The sequence below is a fragment of the Rhinolophus ferrumequinum genome, chromosome 3 (assembly GCF_004115265.2).
Source record: "Rhinolophus ferrumequinum isolate MPI-CBG mRhiFer1 chromosome 3, mRhiFer1_v1.p, whole genome shotgun sequence".
Classification (NCBI taxonomy): domain Eukaryota; kingdom Metazoa; phylum Chordata; class Mammalia; order Chiroptera; family Rhinolophidae; genus Rhinolophus; species Rhinolophus ferrumequinum.
The window spans coordinates 92,825,686-92,846,810 of record NC_046286.1 but is presented as its reverse complement, the minus strand read 5'-3'; the positions used below and the strand labels follow the sequence as shown (position 1 = coordinate 92,846,810).

The 21,125-nt window shown below is 33.9% G+C and overlaps 1 protein-coding gene and 1 pseudogene across 3 annotated transcripts in view; one reads left to right on the top strand and one right to left on the bottom strand.

Annotated features, from left to right (window-relative positions):
- TAB2 (TGF-beta activated kinase 1 (MAP3K7) binding protein 2) overlaps positions 1-21,125 on the bottom strand; it is a 77,911-nt gene that overhangs the window by 31,237 nt on the left and 25,549 nt on the right. For all 3 annotated transcript variants that reach the window (XM_033102520.1, XM_033102521.1, XM_033102522.1), the window contains one exon: positions 4,726-4,916. In XM_033102520.1, the coding sequence (XP_032958411.1) occupies positions 4,726-4,827 (102 nt within the window). In that variant the 5' untranslated portion in view covers positions 4,828-4,916. The remainder of the gene's footprint in view (positions 1-4,725; positions 4,917-21,125) is intronic.
- Positions 9,056-9,606, top strand: LOC117020205 (60S ribosomal protein L30-like; annotated as a pseudogene).

Below are 21,125 nucleotides of genomic sequence, written 5' to 3'. Positions count from 1 at the left end.
TAGATGTTACTTTGTTTTCATCTATAAATACATTAATATATATCTTTAAAAAAATAGGGACTTAAAAAAAGTCACAATGCCATTATCATATCTTAAAAGAATCAATACTTAATATCACTTAATATCCAAATAGTGTTAAAATTCCCAGATTGTCTCATAAATGTCTTTTTAGTTTAAATCAGGACCTACTCAATGTCCAATTATTTGGTTGATATGCCTTTTAGGTTTCTTTTTAAAGTTTTTTAGGCATGTGTTGAAAAACTTGACCATTTATCCAGTAGAATTTCCCATCTGGATTGGCTCACTGCACCCTGTGGTGTCAACACCCCCTGACTTTCATTGTAAACTAGTAGTTGGAACAATAGATAGGTGTGAGCAGGTTCACGTATGAATTTCTGGCAAGACCTTTTAGACGGTCTGTTTTTTATTGCATTACACAAGTAGGCACAATAATGTGTGCCTGTCTTTTTGTGATCTTGAAGCTGAATGGTAGAGTCTGACGTCAGCTTGATTCAGCTAATGATTTTTAGCAGCTACTGATGATCACTGCTTAGAAACTTAATTTCATTAGGGGTTGCGAAAAGGGTGATATTGATGATACCCCCATTATAAGGTTCCTTCTTCATGTATTAGAAGCAATTTTTCCTCAGAGAACTCACTCTCTTCAACTATTTGGTTATTCTTTGCACAGATGAAGCAGGATAAATTCTTTCTCTTAATTGATTTTTAGAGTAATGAAGGTGACTAAGATATATTTTTCGTATCATTGTAAATGCCAGTATCTTTAACATTTTGTGTCTACTGATTGTGGTCATTGTAGCCTATCTTTAGGCTAGTGGGAATGACTTCAAGGGGGTTCCTGTGTACACAGGACATGAACGCAGGAGTCTTTCGTAACTTCCTTGTTTTCTGATAATGACAAGATGTCCATATTGTCTTGTATACTTCCTACCTCAGATCTAAAATCAACTATTTCTCAAAGAATCCCTGGTTACTTTACTGGGAAACCGTAGAGACTTGTTTTAAGTGTATCAAAATGAGGATGAGTTTTTAAAAGGTCGAGAATCATTGCTTTTTTGTATATATACAAATCTGCATTCTCTTCAAGCAACAAAAGAATCTGAATCATAGTTTCAGTTCCTTTTTCATTCTTTCCCAAGCTTCTTATACAGACAAGGAGTTTACAGACAGTATCAAAGTATACACTATGATCATTCTCCTCAAACTTTCATTCATTCACTCCTTCAACCAGTTATCTACTGAGTACCCATTAGGTAAGTAGAAAGGACTAGAACCACTGCTCGTAAGGATCTCATGGTCCAGTGGAGGAGATTAATGGGTACACAAATTAATACAGACTAGTAGTTGTCTTAATAGAAATATGGATAAGGACTACAGGTGGAGGTCATCTGAGGATATAATACTTAAAATATTAAGTCTTACAAATACTGAATGAACACTACTTAATGCATTACTTTCAAAAGAAACAGCAATTTTAAACTTACAGATTTAATCATATTAAGAGAATTAAAGAATAGTGAAAAATTCAGTTAGAAATAGAAAAAAATCAGTGCCAACTCTGCAACCTTGACTATTCTAAGTTAAGGTTTAATCACCAAATATTAATAAATTTTAAAGTATGAATTACACCTGGTGATAATATAGCTATCTTAAGAGAATCCACAGCACAAGGAAATTGTGTGATAGTTCCAGAAACAGGGATCTGAGCAATAAATGAAGTCAAGAAGAGAACAGAGGGTAGATATTTCTCTTCTCCCAAGAAGCAAGACGTTTAACAACAGGTACACAAATGGCAGCGGGGCATGATCCTTTAACTACTAACTTCTTATATTTTGTATACTATGTTCTTTTTCATTTAGAAAAGTTCTAAACCAGTATATTATATGTAGGATTTCTCCAGAGGAAGGACTGAGGCCTACCCAATTGAGAAAGGGAGAGCTGCTCCCAAAAGAAAGGCTGTCACCAAACAAGAGGTACTGCATTTAGAGGTAGCTTAATTTACCTTTACAGTTTAAAAAAATGTTTCTCCAAATTTGGGAAGACTTGCAGCCTAGATGTATCCCCAAACAGGCCCTCCCTATTCCTTTCTTGTTGCATTTCTTATTATATCAGCTAAAAAGCACATTACTTAGACGCCCAGAATGATTATTAACTCAAAATAAGAGTGTGGTCTGCCTTCTAAGTAATTTGCCAGCAAACAGGCTTCATTTTAGTAATCACTCTGTCTTGGGAAGCACACTGTAGGGAGGCTCGTTTTTGTAAAATGAGATTAACATGATGAAGGTGATAATACTGTGTGCCCAAAGGGAATTCAAAATCATCTATTTTTTGATAAAGTTGAAAATATGCTAGTTTACTTTTTTTAAAAAATAGGCAATTCATTTACTCAGAGCAAAACGACACAAAAAGACATGTTTAGAAATCTCACTTTTATCTCTATCCCCATCTGTGTTGTTCCTCTTGCCCACTATTGGTAACCACCTTTTATTAATTTTGTTTTTAATCCTTATAGTATGTATTTCTTTATGTAAACATGGGCAAATATGCATGTGTGTGCATATATATTCCCTCTGCTCTCATGTATATATATTGATCTGCGTTTTGTTTTCTTAATACATCCTCCTGAAGATCATTCTGTAAGAGTACACAGAGCTCCTTATTTTTTTGAAAATATTTAAAATAATTCTACAAAAGGCTCTATATTTTACTCCCTGTTAAGGTACCTGAAAATCTCTATAGCTGTGCTATTGGACAAGTGTTCTGGACAGTTCTTTCAAAATTAAGTCTTATAAAATTTTATGGAAGAACCAACAGTATTTTTCAGACTCAGTGAACACTCAGTATAGTCTTATTTTATCACAAAAGGCTATTTGAAATGTTAGGAAAAGGTACCTGTGTTCTATTCGAGGTAACTTCTCCCACTATCTCTGCTCCTCCCCACATTTTCTTTAACTTCTGACTCCATTCTTATTACTTCCCCCCCTTTTATTTTTTCGCATCATATATTAACAAATGTGGACTTCTGATTCATTTACCAAATATTTATTACGGGTCTTCTACTGTTATTACTGTTATCAGTACTGTATGCTAACATTTATTGAGCACTCATGAGTCAGGTATCCTAGTAGTTGCTGTATCTGCTTTATCACATTTAATTCTCTGTGAAGTTTTTTATTCCTATTGTACAGCTGAGAAAAACTAGGGGATCATACTATCAAAAATGAGGGGATCATAATTGTCAAAACCTCAAGTTTAGCACCAAAACATATGTTATTTATTATTATTTAAAAATTTTATTTTTATTTATTTCCACCCAGTTTTAATGAGGTATGATTGACAGATAAAAAAATGTATGTATTCAGGTTGTCCAATGTGATTTTTTTTAGATGTACAATGTGATGATTTAATATATGTATACATTGTGAAATTACCACAATCAAGTTAATTAACATATCCACCACCTCAGAGTCAACTTTTTTTTTTGGTGGTGAGAACACTTAAGATCTACTCTTTTAGCAAATTTCAAGTATATAATACAATATTATTAACTCAAAACATATGCTTTTAAACACTATACGATATAAACAGCCAGGCATGTTTGGAGAATTCCAATCAGCTGAGGATGACACAGGCTGTGAGGAAGAAGGACTGGACTCGAGATCAGGCTGCAGGAGGCAGGATTTCCGACCACACACGTAGGATTCCCAAGTTTAGGTACATGAACTTTATTCTGAAGGCATGGGGAACAATAATGAGGTCTAACCAGGTAAACGTATGATAAAATCTGCATTTAGAAAGACACTTTGGCAGAGTGAGAAGGATGTATGGCAGAGACCAAAAGTAGGTTAGAACAAAGGCACCAATTAAATATACAGATAAAAGGTGATAAGGACGTTAACAAAATGTAGTCACTTGATATCAGGTATAGATACTGAGTCTTTAAAAATTTCATACAATTTCAAACTTTAAAAATAATTTATGAAGAGTAAATATATCTGAGCCCAAATTACTTTTTTATATCTCTATTTTAACAGCTGAAAAATAGTTTTTGATATAAAGATTTCCAGTTTAATCAAATGAGAAGGCACAACTATTACTAAATATTTAGAATTATGGATTTCTAAAATTGTACATACTAAGAAACATGTAAGAATTTATTAGGTGTTTAGTGATATTAATTGGAAACCTTACAGATTAAATTAAGAATACACGTATATAAAACCTTTTTTGGGACCTTAGGCATTGTCTAGCCAATCTCCTTCATTTTACAGCTAAGAAAACACAAGTATAAATAAGGCATAGACTTGCCAAATATGCTTGGGATGCCTATTTAGGATTAGAACCCAAGAGTCCTGACTCCTATTTAATGATTTTCTCACTTTCATATGAAGGTCTGGAATTCTGGCAAAATAGGAGGGGAGAAAGTGCATCAAGCTCATAGCAGGAGTAAGCCGTGTATCAATGCTTTATATTGGGATCTCATTTAATCCTCACATCTACTTTACAAGGCAGGTACTGTCCATATTATAGATGGGGTACAGAGCCTAAACAACTTGTTAAAGGCCACGTGACTATCAGACACCAAAGCTCATCTCTTTTGATCATAGCACATTAATGCCAACAAGAAGATAAAAGAGTTTTCTTCCAATGTTTAGAAAAATACCCGGTTTGTATTAATAAATTCAGAAATCATTGAACACTGACCTGTAACATGCACCTGGATACAACAACTTCAGGTACTTCAGGGAATTTTTGTCGCAGGTCATGTAAAACCTGAAAATCAATTTGGTGGCTTCCTTGGGCCATTCGTATATTGCCTGATCAGGACTACTTGTACAGTAGGCAATTCTAGGCCTTAGTGGAAATAGTACTCATCTCTTCTGTCCAAGCATTTTCTGTGAAAGAAAGAAAAAAAATTTTAATGAGAACTGATTATAGAATGAATATTTTTGTGGATTTAAAATTTCAGTACAAAAGGGTATGGTGCTTAATATATGTTATTACCTAACACTTAATATAAACTATAAAAATATTTAGTACTACAATGGTTTCCATATATTTATATTATATTTTCAGTTTATAACTCCTGATGGCAAACTTTAAATTGTCATCTAATTCCTATGTATTCGTATGCTTTATAATGACTATGCCAAAAAGCATTCAAATAAGAAATTATTGTCAAGGTGGTCTTCCCTCATTCTTTTAAAAGGGGAAAATGAATAACTTTACTAATATTTTTATTAATGATTACAGGACAGCCTGAGGAGAGTAATTCTTATTTATTTCACATACAATTCAGATCCTGAAAAAGTTTGGTTCTACAAATGACTTTGTATGCTTTATTTAAAAATGATCTATAACCCAATACATTTGATATTTCTCTTAATTTTCAGATATATTTAATCCTTAAGTGTGTAATCAATTCATTCTCAGGGGCTTTGTAGCCTTTCATCCCGTGTTTCTATTAAATTAGTATTTAAAAAACACTAATGCTTGGCCCCAACCCCAGAGGTTCTGATTTAATTGGCTGGTGAGCAGCCTGGGCATATGGATTTTTAAAAGTTCCTCAAATGATTCGAATGTGTTGCCAAGATGAAACTATCTACCTTATTTTCATTCCTAATGTAAATCATGTTGAATCTTGAAAGCCTCTTTGGGATCTAAATGGTATATAAGCACATTAAATCTAAATAGTATATTAATATATTTAAAATCATGGCATTTGCTTAATAATTAAAATACATTTGACTTTAGAATAAATTCAACAATAAGACAATCCCTTTAAAACAAATTTCTTATCTGTAATATTTCCCTTTCAACCTCGTTAACATAAGCTTAAAAAAAATAAGTCTGTAAACTGTATGAATATAGGAATATAGGTCTCTTTGGTCCATTATTGAGTACCTTGCACTCTTGTAAACAGTTTTCAGAATAACAGTAGATACGAAAATATTTTTGAGTAAATTTTGAGTAAATTTTTATTCTGTTGAGAACTCGAGTCCTCAACAGAATAAAAGCTCACTTAGGTATCACGCATAGTAAAGCCTTTCAGCTTTTTAATTATCCTTTGATTAAATTTTACTTAATTCTTTTGTTTATGTGACTTTAGCTTGGTTACATCTCACAGGTTAAGCAATGCCAAACCAAGGTGTTTGCATTACAGATTTCCCAAATCTATTTCTATGTAACACACACACACACACACACAAACACACACACACACAATTTTAGCAAAGTAGTATTCCTACAAAATGCTTGCAGGAGAGAAGTACTGAAAATTAGTCAACAATACTCAAAAATAATTTAAGGGGTGACAAACATGCAACAGTACTGACACCCTTGACTTCACTCAAGCTATAAGAGCTCCTTTCTCTTCTCCTTCCCTGTTTTGGGTTAAAACTCATTAAAAATTTGCATTTACTTAAGTGTCTTCATTTCCTTCCTCCTAATCTCTTTTAAACCTACCCCAATCACAGTTTTTTGCCACTGAAACCACACTTCTCAAAGCCGTCATAGACTTTTGGGTTGTCCAACCTGAAGGGCAGTCCTCAGCCCTCATCTTACCTGACCTCTCTGCAGCCACCCCTGAATTTTTAAAACAATTTCTTCCCTTGGCTTCTGAGATTTATACTCTTCTGGTTTTCTTCCTACCCACTAGCAGCTCTTCTCAAGCTTTCTTTGTCACATCCTCTTCCTCTTCTGGACATCTAAATGTTGGTGGGCTATGGATTCACATCTAGGGTTTCTTTTCAGCTCTATCTACACTCCTCTTCAAGGTAATCTCATCCAAACACACTACTTTAAACGAGGCTTTGCAAATTTCTACGTCCAACGCCAAGGGAGTTCTCTCCCATGAGTTCCAGACTAACATCGCCTGCTGCTTACCTGACATACCCTCTGGATAGCTAAAATTCTTAGTATGTCCACAATCAAACTTTTAATTTCCCCCCATCCAAACCAACCCTTTCCCAGTCTTTTTCATCTCAGGAAATAGGAACATCATTCATCCAGTTGCTCCTTCTCTAACGTTCCATATCTAATCCATCATCATATCTTTTTGGCTGTATTTGCAAAAAAAGATTCTGAATCTTACCACTTTCCACACTTCTGTTTCTGTTTTTGTCTAAGTCACCATCTTAATTCACCTAAATTGAAAGCAAAGGTCTAACTGGTCTCCCTGCCTTCACTCTCTGCTCCATCTGCACGCTGACTCTATTAGAGCAGAGTGATCTTTGTGAAAAGTAAATCAGAGCAATCACTCCCCTGCTCAAAACCCTACAACATGAGGCTACTCGGACTTCATCTCCTCTCACTCTCCTTGTTCCCTCAGTTCTAAACTGAGCTCCTTCAGTTCTGGTTATCTCTCAAAAAGAAGTCAATCTCATTCCTCCCTTACGACTTTTGGACTTGACGCTCCTTGTGCCTGGAGCACTTTTCCCTCAGATACTCACAAGGCTCTCTCTCTCTTACTTAAGGTCTCTGATCAAATATCACTTCCTCCGAGACAGCTTCCCTGATCAATCTGTTTATCTAAAGTAATGCCATATGTGTCTACGCTCCCATAACATTCTCATACGCTGCTTTTTCTCTGTAACATTTATCAATACCTGACATATACTTATTTATTGTTTATCTATCCTCAAAATGTTAGCTCCACAGGATCAAGAACTTCGAAGTTGACTGTTGTGTCCCCGGATCTAGGTCAAAGATGCAACATTTGATAAAATGAAGGTTTTACTGCATGGTTTCTTCATATTACCTTGCTTCAAAACAAATTTCCAATGATCTAGATTTGAAAATGTATAATTTGAGGAAGAAGCAAATAAGTAAATGCTCAGTCTAATTCAGTATCACTTTTATTATTTAAAAGATGAATCATGCAAATAAATTTCAATTTATTCCATTATTGAAACATATTCAGAAATCTCTAAAGTTCCTTGAAAAACTCATCACATTTGCTTGCTTTTCTAATGAAGACTATCAAGTACACAAATGAGGAAATTGTTCAAATGTACAATTTTATTTTAGGGGTTCTACTTCCCCTAATGGCTAAGTAGTTCCTACTGGACCAACTCTCTCACCAACTATAAACAACAAAGTATTAAAAAAACAACTACTGGAAGGCAGAAGGCAGAAACAACAATGGGCTAATGGTGATGGTGGTGGTGGTGCTGGGGGTGTGGAGAAGAAGAAGTGGTGATTTTCAGTTTTTTTAATGGCTTTTAGCTAGACAGCAGGCCCCAGTTGGTGCAGATAGCTAAAACCTAAACAGAGAACCTGCAGTCTTACTTGATTAACGAACCAAAGGATAGATTTTGGCATAACCACAACCTACTAAGTAAATCACAGAAAGAAGAGAAGCACCAAATTCTATGCATTCTGCACACATCTCCGATCAACAAACTACACATATGTGAGCGATTCCAAGCAGCCAGGCTGTGGCTAAAATAATGGAATTGAGATTTCCGTCTGTAGTTTGAATTCAGCCAAGTTGACTGCCTAAAACAAAGAAGCAAGCAAGCAAACAAACCAACCAAACATCAATATTCATTGGAGGAACATCATAGAACTTACAGTCTCTACAACGTGTCATTCGTAATGCTCAGGATACAATCTAAATTATTATACATAAGAAACAGGAAAAACTGACCCATACTCAAGAGAAAATGCAACCAACGGAGACCAAGCCCAATGACCCAGATGCTGGAATTACATCTTAAGGATTTCAAAGTAGCTATTTTAACTATGCTCAAAGAGTAAGAGCAAATATGCTTGGATCTATTGGGGTAGGAGGCGTGGGAGGAGTATATTGAAAGAAAAAAAAAGAACCAAAAGCAAATTCACGAAGTGAAATAAAATGTCTGAAATAAAAAAAATTCACTGGATGGATGAACCAAAGATTGGAAATGACAGAAGAAAGAGTCAGTGAACTTGAAGACAAAGCAATAGAAATTACTACAACCTGAAGGATGGAGAAAAAAAAAAAATTGGGTCAGAGGTGCACAGAACCTCAGGGACTTGTGGGAAAGTATCAGAAATTCTAACCTACCTGTAATTGGAGATCCAGAAGGACTGGGGAGAGAGAATGGGGTAGAAAAGAGCATTTAAAGAAATAATGGCTAAAATTTTTCACAAATTAGTAAAAGATACAAATTAGTAAAAGATCTTGATGGGTTCCCCAGATATCGTGGTGGCTGCTCTTGGTTGGGGACCATCCTGTACCTAAGGCAGGATGATGGTGGCTGCAAAGAAGACAAAAAAGTCAGTGGAGTTGATCAACTACAGACCCCCAAATCCTTTTGAAAAGTGCAAAGTACCTGCTGGGATAAAAGCCAACTCTGAAAATGATCAGACAAGGCAAAGTAAAACTGGTCATCCTTACCTACAACTGCCCAGCTTTGAGGAAATCTGAAACAGAACATTATGTATGTCATGTTGGCCAAAACTGGTGTCCATCATTACAGTGGCAATAATACTGAATTGGCATAGCATGTGGAATATACTAGAGTATGCAAACTGGCTATCATTGATTCAGGTGATTCTGGTATCATTAGAAGCATGCCAGAACAGATTAGTGAAAAGTAATTCATGCAAAATTTTTCTTTAATAAAATTGACCAGAGATTGTTTAAAAAACGCACAAAACAGAACAAAAGCAAAAAGATCTTGATCAAGAAGATCAGCAAATCCTAAATAGGAAAAGCCAAAGAAAACCTCACACAGGAGTGACAGTCAAACTGCTGAAAATCACAGAAAAAGAAAATCTTGAAAGCAGACAAAGAAATGACACACGGAAATAACAATCGAATGAATGCTGGCTTCTCATCATCAAACAAAGGCCAGAAAATAGTGACATGACGTATTCTAAGTGCTGAAAAGGAAGACAGACATACAGCCTACATTCTATATCCTTAAAAGTAAACTTTAAGGACAAGGCAAAATAACTATATTTAACTGTAGTCTGTGTGGGTATGTTTTACACTAAACACATTACTGAAACAAACAGGTATCTACTTACATTCAAAAGGAAAGCCAAGAAATACCTTATAACTTAATCTGGAAATTCTTTCTAATAATAAATGGAGACATTTCCTATGAAAAGATACAAAATGACTGCTCTTTTGAGAAAAGAATAAAAATCACACTTTATAGTCCAAGTATTGGCTTTTACTATTAAAATCTTATAAAAAATTTAGTGAATAAATTAAATGTCACTGATACACAGCCTTAAAACTTTCCTAAAGAGCAGAATTTCCTAAGAGTAGAATTTAAAGAAACAGTGTTCTACTTTAGCCATTTGTTTCTAAAATTTTCTGGAAAAAGAACATGCTAATAGTTAAAAACAGAGATAACCTAACATTGCTAAGTATTTCAACCTCAATTCTACATTAGTGGACACAGTCTCATTTAATAATATGAGTCAATTAAATGAGGAAATGTATATAAAGTACACAGTATTTGAAACATAATGATGGCTGGTTAAGTATAAATTTTAGGATGCTATAATTTGTGTTCATTTATTTAAAAATTTAATCTGCCTTTTACTTGCAGTGTCTTTTTGGGCAAATCATTTAACTTCTTTGTGCCTCAGTTTCTTTATCTATAAAATGGTGATGATAGAGTAGTTAGCTACCTCATATGATTATGAGAATTAAATGAGAAATACAGGTAAGATAATGAAAAAGAGCACATAGTAAGCCCACAAGAAATAAAATAGCTTATGTAAATGTTATCCAGTAGTAATATTATTTCTTCTTTGTAAAATGGAGAAAACAACTCAAAGAATTATCAAGGGTTAGTGACAACACAGTGCAAGTTAACTGTACTGCACCTGCCTAGCCCAGAGCAAAAAATGCAAACACTGAAAGAAATAATTAGTCTAAATATGAATTTCCACAAAGTACAAAGGAACAAAACCTTAGCAAACAGGGCTGTATGCTACTCTGGTTGCAGAATATTGAAGGAGTTGATTGAACAGCTGAGGTCTTCCTTTTCCATGTATACAGACAAATAACTTGTGTAACTGGGGCACTGGACAAAGCTGCCTGAAAAGCCAAACAATACTAGGTTGTACATAAGTGCCAGATAAGTGGTATAAACTGTGCTATAGGTGCCATGGTCTGGGCTGAGAGGGGCAGTCTTGAATCATGGGTACTGAAATAAGAAGGTTAAAGTATGAAGCAAGGCAACCAAATACTAGGAACATTCTGAAACAGTGAGTCAGTCACCTGTCTGGCTACAAGAAGGAAGGAGGGACAGGAGAAAAGAAGGGGATTATGAAAAAGGAGTTCTGGGTGGGGAGTAGTTACAGGAGAAGACGAGAAAGGCCAACCAAGGCTCCAAGTGTTTAGTGGCCTTTATGACAGAAGGCCTTGGCACACACTAACACTGACGTGTCAGTAATATGTAAAACTATACACATCTTTTATCTTTGCCCCATTCTTACATGATTAAATTTAACTGGAACACATTTAATCCTTTTAACAAAGAAAAGCATAGTTCATGTTGAATGTCAAAGAGAAATAAGATGAAATATATAAAACTAAAATTCACTTCTCAACTGCATTATGGGTCTCCTTTAGCTTAGGAAGAAGGTAAGGAGCTCTTCCCATTTGAACATACTTGTACATACGATCCTAAAATTTAATTCTGGTTTCCATAGGAACATCTAGAGATGACAATCTTTTCTGTGACTATTGGAATCTTGAATTGGATAGGACCCTAGGAAAAGTATGTAATTTAAGAGGTTAGAGAAAAGCTTTGCTGCCCAGTAGACTCCTTGCTAGACTTCCTCTTTCACACACCTGTCCAATTTTACCTCTTAACACCAACCCTTGGCAATAAACAAATTCTTTATACAAGTAATGTTACTTCCAAAGTAGAGACTACTTTGTTCACTGCTATATCCTAAATACTGAGAAAGTGTATGGAAAGTAGTAGATGCTTAGTACATATTTGTTGCAATAAATCTCTAAATACCCATCAGACTACATCTAGATTTTAAAGACTACTGTAAAAAAGGATTATCTATCCCTCCAAACTAAAGTGTTTTCCTAACTCTCAGGTGTAAGTCACTGCTGCTATAATGCTTTGTTTTTTTCTTTTTAAATTAAATTTACTGGGGTGACATTGGTTAATAAAATTATATAGGTATCAATTGTATATTGCTACATCTATATATTGCATTATGTGTTCACCACCCACATCTCCTTGTATCACCATATATTTGACCCCCCTTTCCCTTTTTTACCTCCCCCCTTACCCTCTGGTAACCTCTAAACTGTTGCCTGTGTCTATGCATTTTGCTTGTTTGTCTTGTTCATTTGCTTTCAGTTTTATCTCCCACGAGTAAAATCACATGGTTCTCAAACTTTTTCTGACTTATTTCGCTTAGCATGATAATCTCGAGATCCATCCACATTGTTGCAAATGGCAGTATTTCACCTTTTCTTATGGCTGAGTATAATATTCCATTGTATATATGTCCCGCATCTTCATCCAATCATCTATCGAAGGGTACTTTGGTTGCTTCCATGTCTTGGCCACCGTGAATAATGCTGCAATGAACATTAGGGTACTGCACATATCTTTGTGGATAAAAATTTTCCAATTTTTGGGGTAGAGACTCAGAAGACGGACTGCTGGGTCATATGGTAATTCTAGTCTTAAGTTTCTGAGGAATCTCCATACTGTTTCCCATAGTGGCTGTACCAATTTACATTCCCACCAGTAGTGTATGAAGGTTCCTTTTTCTCTGCAACCTCTTTAACACTTGTTATTACTTGTCTTGTTGATAATACCTCATTCCAATGAGGTGGTATCTCATTGTGGTTTTGATTTGTATTTCCCTAATAGCTAGTTAAGTTGAGCATTTTTTCATATATGTTGGCCATTTATTTGTATGTCTTCTTAGGAGAAGTGTCAATTCAGGTCCTCTGCCCATTTTTCAATTGGATTGTTTTTTTTTGTTGTTGAGTTGTATGAGTTCTTTATATACGGGGGGAGGGGGGGCGGTGCCAAAAAAATGTATACAAGTGGACACTGGTTAACATTGCTCAAGCAGTAGTTCGCCATAATCAGAAGTGTCTGGACGCTGATGGGAACCACTTTGAGCACCTCTTATAATTGCAGAAATCAAATGTGACTTGCATTCATCTTTTGTTATCGGTATATATTTATTACAATTTTAATAGTTTTTTCCTTTCTTAAAATGTGTATACATTTTTTTTGGCATCCTCTGTATTTTGGATATTAGTCCCTTATTGGAGGTGCTGTTTGCAAATATCTTCTCCCATTCGGTTGGTAGTCTCTTTGTTTATGGTTTCTTTTGCTGTGCAGAAGTTTTTTACTTTGGTAAGTTCCATTCATTTATTTTTGCTTTTACTTCCCTTGCCTTTGAAATCTTCTCTAATACCAAGATTCTTAAGTTCATTATCTATGTTTTCTTCTTTGCAATTTATTGTTTTAGGTCTTATATTTAGGTTTCTGATTCATTCTGAGTTAATTTTGGTGTATGGTGAGATAGCAGTCTAGTTTTGACACTGCAAATCTATTCCAATGCAATTGATGTATTAGGAAACAATGTGAGCATTAAGCGAATTTTGCTGTGATTCTGTCTGTGATAAACACTAGGTGAATAAAGAAAACCATACTCAGCAGAAACAAAGCTACATATGCATACACAACACGTAAATACGAACGCACCTCAAACATCTATCTGCTAGCTACTTTCAGCTCACTGCATCTGCCTGCAGTCAGTTACACTTATCCACATCTTGTGTTACAACTTTCCTTCTTATTTCAGAAAACCCTTCTTTGACTACTTCACAATAACAATCTGCCACATCAATAAGCAAACTTCAGGCTTTTTCAGAGCAAAGAACAGTATTTATTTGGATAAATATTATATAAGTATTTACATATTTCTTAACCATTTAACATTTATAAAAATACACTACCATGGTTTTTTAAGGTTCCTATCTTTTAAAAATATTCATTGATGAAGTTTTTGAGTGTTGTACCCCAAATTCAATTTTTTCTATAAGCCCTGTGGGTTCTTCTTCTCTCTCTCTCTCTCTTTTTTTACAATTTGCAAAGCATGGTGATTTTTGGAAGCAACATATGTCAAATTTTAACAGAACTGTCTGTACTGCAAAGCCCCTCTGACCTCAACAACTCTTGACACTAACTTCCCCAGGATGCCTAACAGGAAGGCAGAATGTTTCAACTTAATCTGTTTGGTTGTCAATATGATGTTAACAGTTTCTTATTACTAATTATAATGTGTCTGTTCTGTGGATTGGCTGACATTATCACACTGTGCAGTGAGTTATTCTTAAAGAATATCTTCTTCATAGAAAGATGCATTCATATGAAATAAAAATAGATGAATGATGCTGTAATTTTAAAAATTAAAGTTTTGAAACTTTTCAGCCTCTTAAGATTTTAGGATTAAACCAGAAAAAAAATCATATTACTTCCCTAATTACACACTCTATTTTAAACATCTGTTACATTATTGATGTATTATATAAGTATCTCATTAATTGCCAGTTAGGTAATAGCTGATGCACTTCACATTTGATTAACTTTAAAAGAATTAACAAATGTCATTAATTGAACATGGAAAATTTCAAAATTACTTTTAAAAGAAAATTGTTAGAATTATATTTACAATAGAATTTATATTTAGAATAGAACTTATATAGAATTTATATTTATATAGAATATAATTTATATTTACAATTTATATTTCAGTTACAACTTTACGAAGGCAAAGCAAACTTTCCCCCCAAAATCTGTATCACTTATTTTCCTAAGAGTTGAAGTCCAAGAATTAAAGCTATGTAATTAAAAATCTAAAATTCAAATACTATCACCATTTAAGATTAAAAACAAGATAATTACACTCCATCTTTAGCATAACCTTTAGCATAAAACAGCTGTCATATTGAATCATTTTACATAGTTAACCAGTTATTTGCAAAAAAATAAAAAGTAAAATAACAAACATCTAAATGTTACTTACTTAACTATCATCTAAATGTTACTTACTTTAACTATTATATTCAGGTTTAGTGTTATTTAAAAGCTTGAAGGGAGCAAAGGATTACCTTACCAAAAAATGGGTTCTCAACTTTACAAGCCTATAATAATTTACTTTCTAAAGAAAAACAATAAACATTAATAGTTGAAGAAACAATAATCCACACTACGTTCTATTAAAAAGAAAACTTCCCAATTTTCTCATTTAATACTGCCTCAAGTCCATGAATGTTGACCATTTCTTACGGTTAAAAGGCTTACCAGTAATAAGTTCTTCTAAAAGGAATGTGCAAGTCAGCCACACTTGGCAATTTATGCACTGTGGTTTTGTGGTGAGTGCTACCATTTTCTAAGGATCAAGAAAAGTGCAACAAATCTAAGACAGAATGGTTATAATTCATCAAAACATATTATATAACTACCTTTTTGTGTATTTTCCAATTCATAGCCCATTATTATTTTCCAATACATTAAGGCTTTACGAAAGAAAACAAAGTTACCATTCAGTGCACCCCCCACTATAATTTCTGGATAATCCACCCTGTGCATAAATATTATCTTCAAAAAACATAACCTAAACATGACAGTAAGTTCCTATTTATGGGAAAAAGGGGAAAAAAGGGAAAGATAATGAAAGCACTTGAAAGAACCAATTTTCATCTTACAACAACCATAAACTTTTGTAATGAATCAATGAACTCAATGACATGTGAAAATTATAATTTGGTTAAAATATTAATCTAAAAATGGCATCTTGATAGGAAGATTCAGAGAAAGTTATGAGAAGTTTCACCAACTGATCCCCATGCAGTTTCAATCTCTTCTTGGCCCTATGTTTTCCTGCTTATCTCATATAACTTTGCCCATCTTCTTTCTAAAGTCATGACCCTCTAATGTCAAGTTGACTTTTCCCCAGAGTAGACTGCTGACCAGCTGCTAGCTGTGTGTTAATGCACCGGGAGAGTAACGATTAAGTGCATAAATTAGACATAATGTAAATGGATAGTTATTATTGATCTCTTAAATCCTTTAATAACTAACAAAAAGTTAAATCAGCAGTTTTTAAATTATACAAAAACACCTGATTGGTAATTTGACAACTTTGGTGAATCAGGAGATTGCTAATCCTGCTAACAAAGAAAATATAAAAATCTATATGCAATGGAAAACATTTAAACAAAACGTTTCATTACTATACTAGTACTCAGAATTCAATGTGAGCAAAGTTAAAACTGATAAAACATATTAAACTGAATCAAGTTTCTAAAATACAGTATGTACGATACAATAATTTTGTTAAGTATGTGCAAGTCTTTCAAATCTAACACTGTGAATGTTGTATAGTTGGCTGTTAGTCTTACTATAGTGATGGTGAATGAATTTTTTGTTAGATGGTCAAAAATAATCTCAGAACTGTACATAAACTCATATCTCAGATTTATTATATATAAATCTATCTTACATTTCTCCAAACAATTATAGATACCCTTGGTGAATATTCAATTTAATATTTGAAATTGTATAACTGAATAAAAAAGAACCAGAAATCTCATCCTACAATACTTATCCATAAATCTAGGAAGACTTTCCTAATGAAATATAAACTATAGAAAAGTGATCATCTACTTAACATTTTTATTTATGAAATATTTTCTAATGTATTATTTTATATATTTTTTATAAGTATTATATACATATTGCTTACTCAATAAACTTGAGTGCCTACTACATACTCTATACAATGGATACTGAAAATATTAAAATTAATAAAAGCATAGTTGCTTATGTTCAAAAACTTTATATTTTAGAAGACAAATATATCAACAAATTAATGTAGTAACTGAGTTGTTACAGATGAAATGGGAAACAAGGAGGGACTAGTGAATTCTAAGGTAAGGGGAGGATTTAAGGAAAGGATACATTAAAGAAGGTGACAGCTAAGCTGGGTTTTGGAGGATAAAAATGTGTTCACTAAGTGGATAGGTGAGAGGGAAAGAATATTTCACACACAAGCAGTTGCCTGGGGAAAGACTTAAAGGAGGAATACAGCATGGTAAGTTTGGGAAACTACAGGGAGAAAGTGTGATGCAAGATGAAGCTGAAGAACTAGGGTAGGTAGGGTCATATCATGGAAGATCGCAACTGCCCTCCTCTGCACCATGCATGCTGCATCCCACAAGTCAGCAAAAACAACATGCCTCTCCCTTTTTCAATTCAGGTAATTTATCTCTGAAGTTCTAGGCCCTCCCTGGTTCTGTGACATTCCACCAAGTCCCAGACACAGGCATGCGTTCACAGCAACATTCAGTCTGTGCCAATTAGAGGTATGCAAGCTGCAATGAAGGTCAAGTGAAAGAAATGCCTAAAATTTAGGAATTAGGACAGGCAGGAGAAACTTCACAAAGAATGTAGTGCTTGAGCTTAGTCATAAGAGATGAATGCTAAAAGTCTTGCAGGATATCACTGACAACTGTGTTGGGGAAAAGGCCATGAAAGAACATGATAAATTTGAGAAATTATGGCTGTAGTATAGCAGGGAAATGAAATGAGGTTGAAAAGGTGGGAAATTTTCACTGCAAAATATACAGATTTCAGATAATGTAAAAGATACATCTAAGAAAATTCTACTGGTCTGGAACTTTCTCATAGATATCCACTTTTTGGTTCACCATTTCTGGGATCCATTCCACAAACATCGCCCATTACATGCCAAGCAATGTGCTCTAAATATGCAAAGATGAATAAAATATAGTCCCTGCTTTTGAGATTATAATCTAGTAGAATTCATATTTATATTGTACTTCTTATTGCACATATGTGTTATCTCATTTTATCCTCCCCACACAGGAAGCAGAGAAGACAAATGTTACACCATTTTTTTTTAACTTAAGAGAATCATGAAACGACATGTTAAGAGAGATACCCAGTTTCAAGTAAGTCAGCAGCAGATCAGTGTTCTAAGCCAGTGTTCACAACTGTGGTGTCCCGACCCACTGCTACTGCAATCAGTTGTGAGATGGGTTAATGAAATTTGTTACTAATAATAAAGTACCAGAGTTCATCTCTCTACCTATGTCTATATAAATTAAAACATCTAATCTAGAGACAAACACGTGTTTAAAGAGGAGCATACAAGAATGGTCAACTCAGTGTGTATTACTAAAAACAACCTGAATGTCCATCGAGAAATGAATAAATAAATTATTGTATGGTAACACTAAGGAATACCAAGCAGCTGTTTTCTCTCTCTCTCTCTCTTTTTTTTATGTGGAGTAAGATATACAAATAATTATACGGAAAGACCTATAAGACATTACTGAATGAAAAAAGATGCAAAACCCATGTAAATAATACCCTTTGTATTTTTTTAAAAAAGATACCACAGAGATACATTTTAAACAGATATTTTTATATGAATGCAGAGGAAAGGTTCTGAAAAGATATCACTAATTATTTTGAAGAGGGGGTTGGGTAAAAGGACCCATGGATGAAAGACGGTCCAAGGAGATTTAGTCATCTCTGTTATGTTTTCCTTTTTTTCTTTCAAAGAATATATATTCATGTATTACTTGTATAATTAATCATAAACAATTGAGATCAATTAGAGCAGAATATTTCCCCTATAAAATTATTTCCTATATATTTCTACGTAACATTACTTGTATTCTGATATGTGGGTAGGAGAGTAACAGTAGAATGAAATGACTTATTTGAAAGTACCTGTACTTAGCCAACTATATGAACTTTCAAATAACTGAAAGGCTATGTTATCTATGTTGAAACTGTTACTGATATAGTTAACAGCTGTAACAATTATCAATTTTCAGGATGCTTGACAGATGAGATCTACAGCTATGTCTTAATTTAAATGTTATATATGGGCTTGTATGTTTAGGTCCATGAGTAACTATCTCTACGCTTTGTCTCCTAATTTATGACCCACTGTTTAAAAAAAAAAAAAAAAGACCAGGTGCCTTTTTTCTTTCATCAAAAGGCTAACTCAACGTGAACTAACACACAGTCCTCACACTAAGTAAGTAGTACTCATCCACCAACGAAATGGTTTAAATGTTTAAAAGAGGTAAGGGGTAGTAGAAAAATAAGTTTATTGTTACTATCTTAAGCTTAAGAGTCTCCCAATAAACACAACAAACACTCTTAAAGAAAGTTATCATACACAAAAGGTGGACAAGAAACTTTTCTTTGAGCTTATAGTATAACCACTACGGCTCAGCACTTAACATGTATTATTTCAATCACGTCTTGCAACATCCCTAGAGTAAGGATTAAATGAGCAATTGCAGGTAAAACTCTTCACACATAATGCCTGACACATATAATAATAAATGTTGTCCTTTATTCGGTATTGCTACTGCCTCATCTCTAACTTTATCAAGCAACCCTCACTCTACCAGTCAGCTTTTCAAAAGACTCGCTTTAAGTGCACCAATGCTAAATCTTCAGTGGATTCTCATTTCCTACTGCATGAAATCGAACTCCTTCACCTGATATTCGAAAGCATATATGACACAACTCCATCGCTTGTCATATCCTTCTGTACCCCCCTCTTCTCCAGGCACAATGGAGTGCTCACAATTTTTATTTCCATAACTTAGAAATACTCTTACTCCTCTCTCTAAAGAATTCTATCTTTCAAGGCTCAGTGAAAACATTACCTTCCCCACAAAACTGATTCTCTCTGGTACTCTCAAGTACACTGCCTGCACCTCTATTATGATTCTTAAAAAAAATTACTTGTCTATAAGCTCACAGAAAGTAAGGTTTATTCATTTTGACATCCCTACTATGTCTAGCACAGTGTTTCAAACACAATTTGCATTAACTAATACAGAAAGATTTTACCATTACTAATAGCTCATTATAAGTAATAAGACTTGAAATTCAGATGTAATTCTCTCTTTGTTATTTTCATTCACCTAACAGTGGTAATGCTCCGATAGATAGCTCTAGTAGTAGTTCCTTTTCCAGTCCTAATTCAACACTTAATGAGATAAAATTCTTTCAATACCAAACAAATAATGTGGCATATAACCAGTGACCTAGTGCTGACTAGATTGGCTGACATTAAATTCATCATGCATTAACATTGGAGGGAGGAATATAAAGCATAAGCTAGAATATCAGGATCATCTTTTAAAACAAGTGGAATATAAAACTCCTCTGTTCAATATTGGGTAATCTCTAACCTATCTGAATTGAACTTTAAAATCCAAAAATATGAGTAGATAGAGTTATCTATGCATTTAGTAAATAAAGTCACCTTTTGTGGATTAATTCTACTTCTAAATCTATACAAATTGGTAAAAGCAATAAATGTCCTTAAAAGTTAACTCCACCCTCTAATCATTCATAAGTAGTTTTCTCTTGGTTAAAATCTAAGGCAGCAGGAAACGTCAGTTTTCAGTTTTGTTGTTACATTTTTTAAAATTTTGTTGTTATAATTCCAACTACTTGTGACATATTGTCTGGTCTCTTTTGAGCAATCAAGTAAAAATATAGCAAATATTAGTTATACTTACGTTTAAAATTAGTTATAACTAAATTCTTCATGTAAAAGTATTATATAATACATTATTCGGTTCTATCCAGAAATCTTACTTATGACTTCCAATTACTGAAGACTGTATTAACTAACTCTTTTTTTTTTAAATTTATTTTTAATTTATTGGGGTGACAATTGTTAGTAAAATTACATAGATTTCAGGTGTGCAATTCTGTGTATTAACTAACTCTTTACGTGAAGGCATTCATAGTGCAGAAGAGATGAGGAACTCAGGATGGAGAGCCAGTTTCATTTATTTAATTCCCTATACTATTTATATTATATGTGAACCTCTTAAAAGAAGACAGTTTTATTGTTGTTAATGTTTACTTCTCAATGAAGACCAGACTACTTTTTGTACACTTACAGGGCTTAACTTGATAGCATTTCAAATTTATTTTTCTTAAATTGTTTTTGGATTAGTTTCCTACAACTAGCAAACAAGTTAAATTAGAAATATTCACACAAAAGTTATGTTAAAGTCAATACTAGCCACA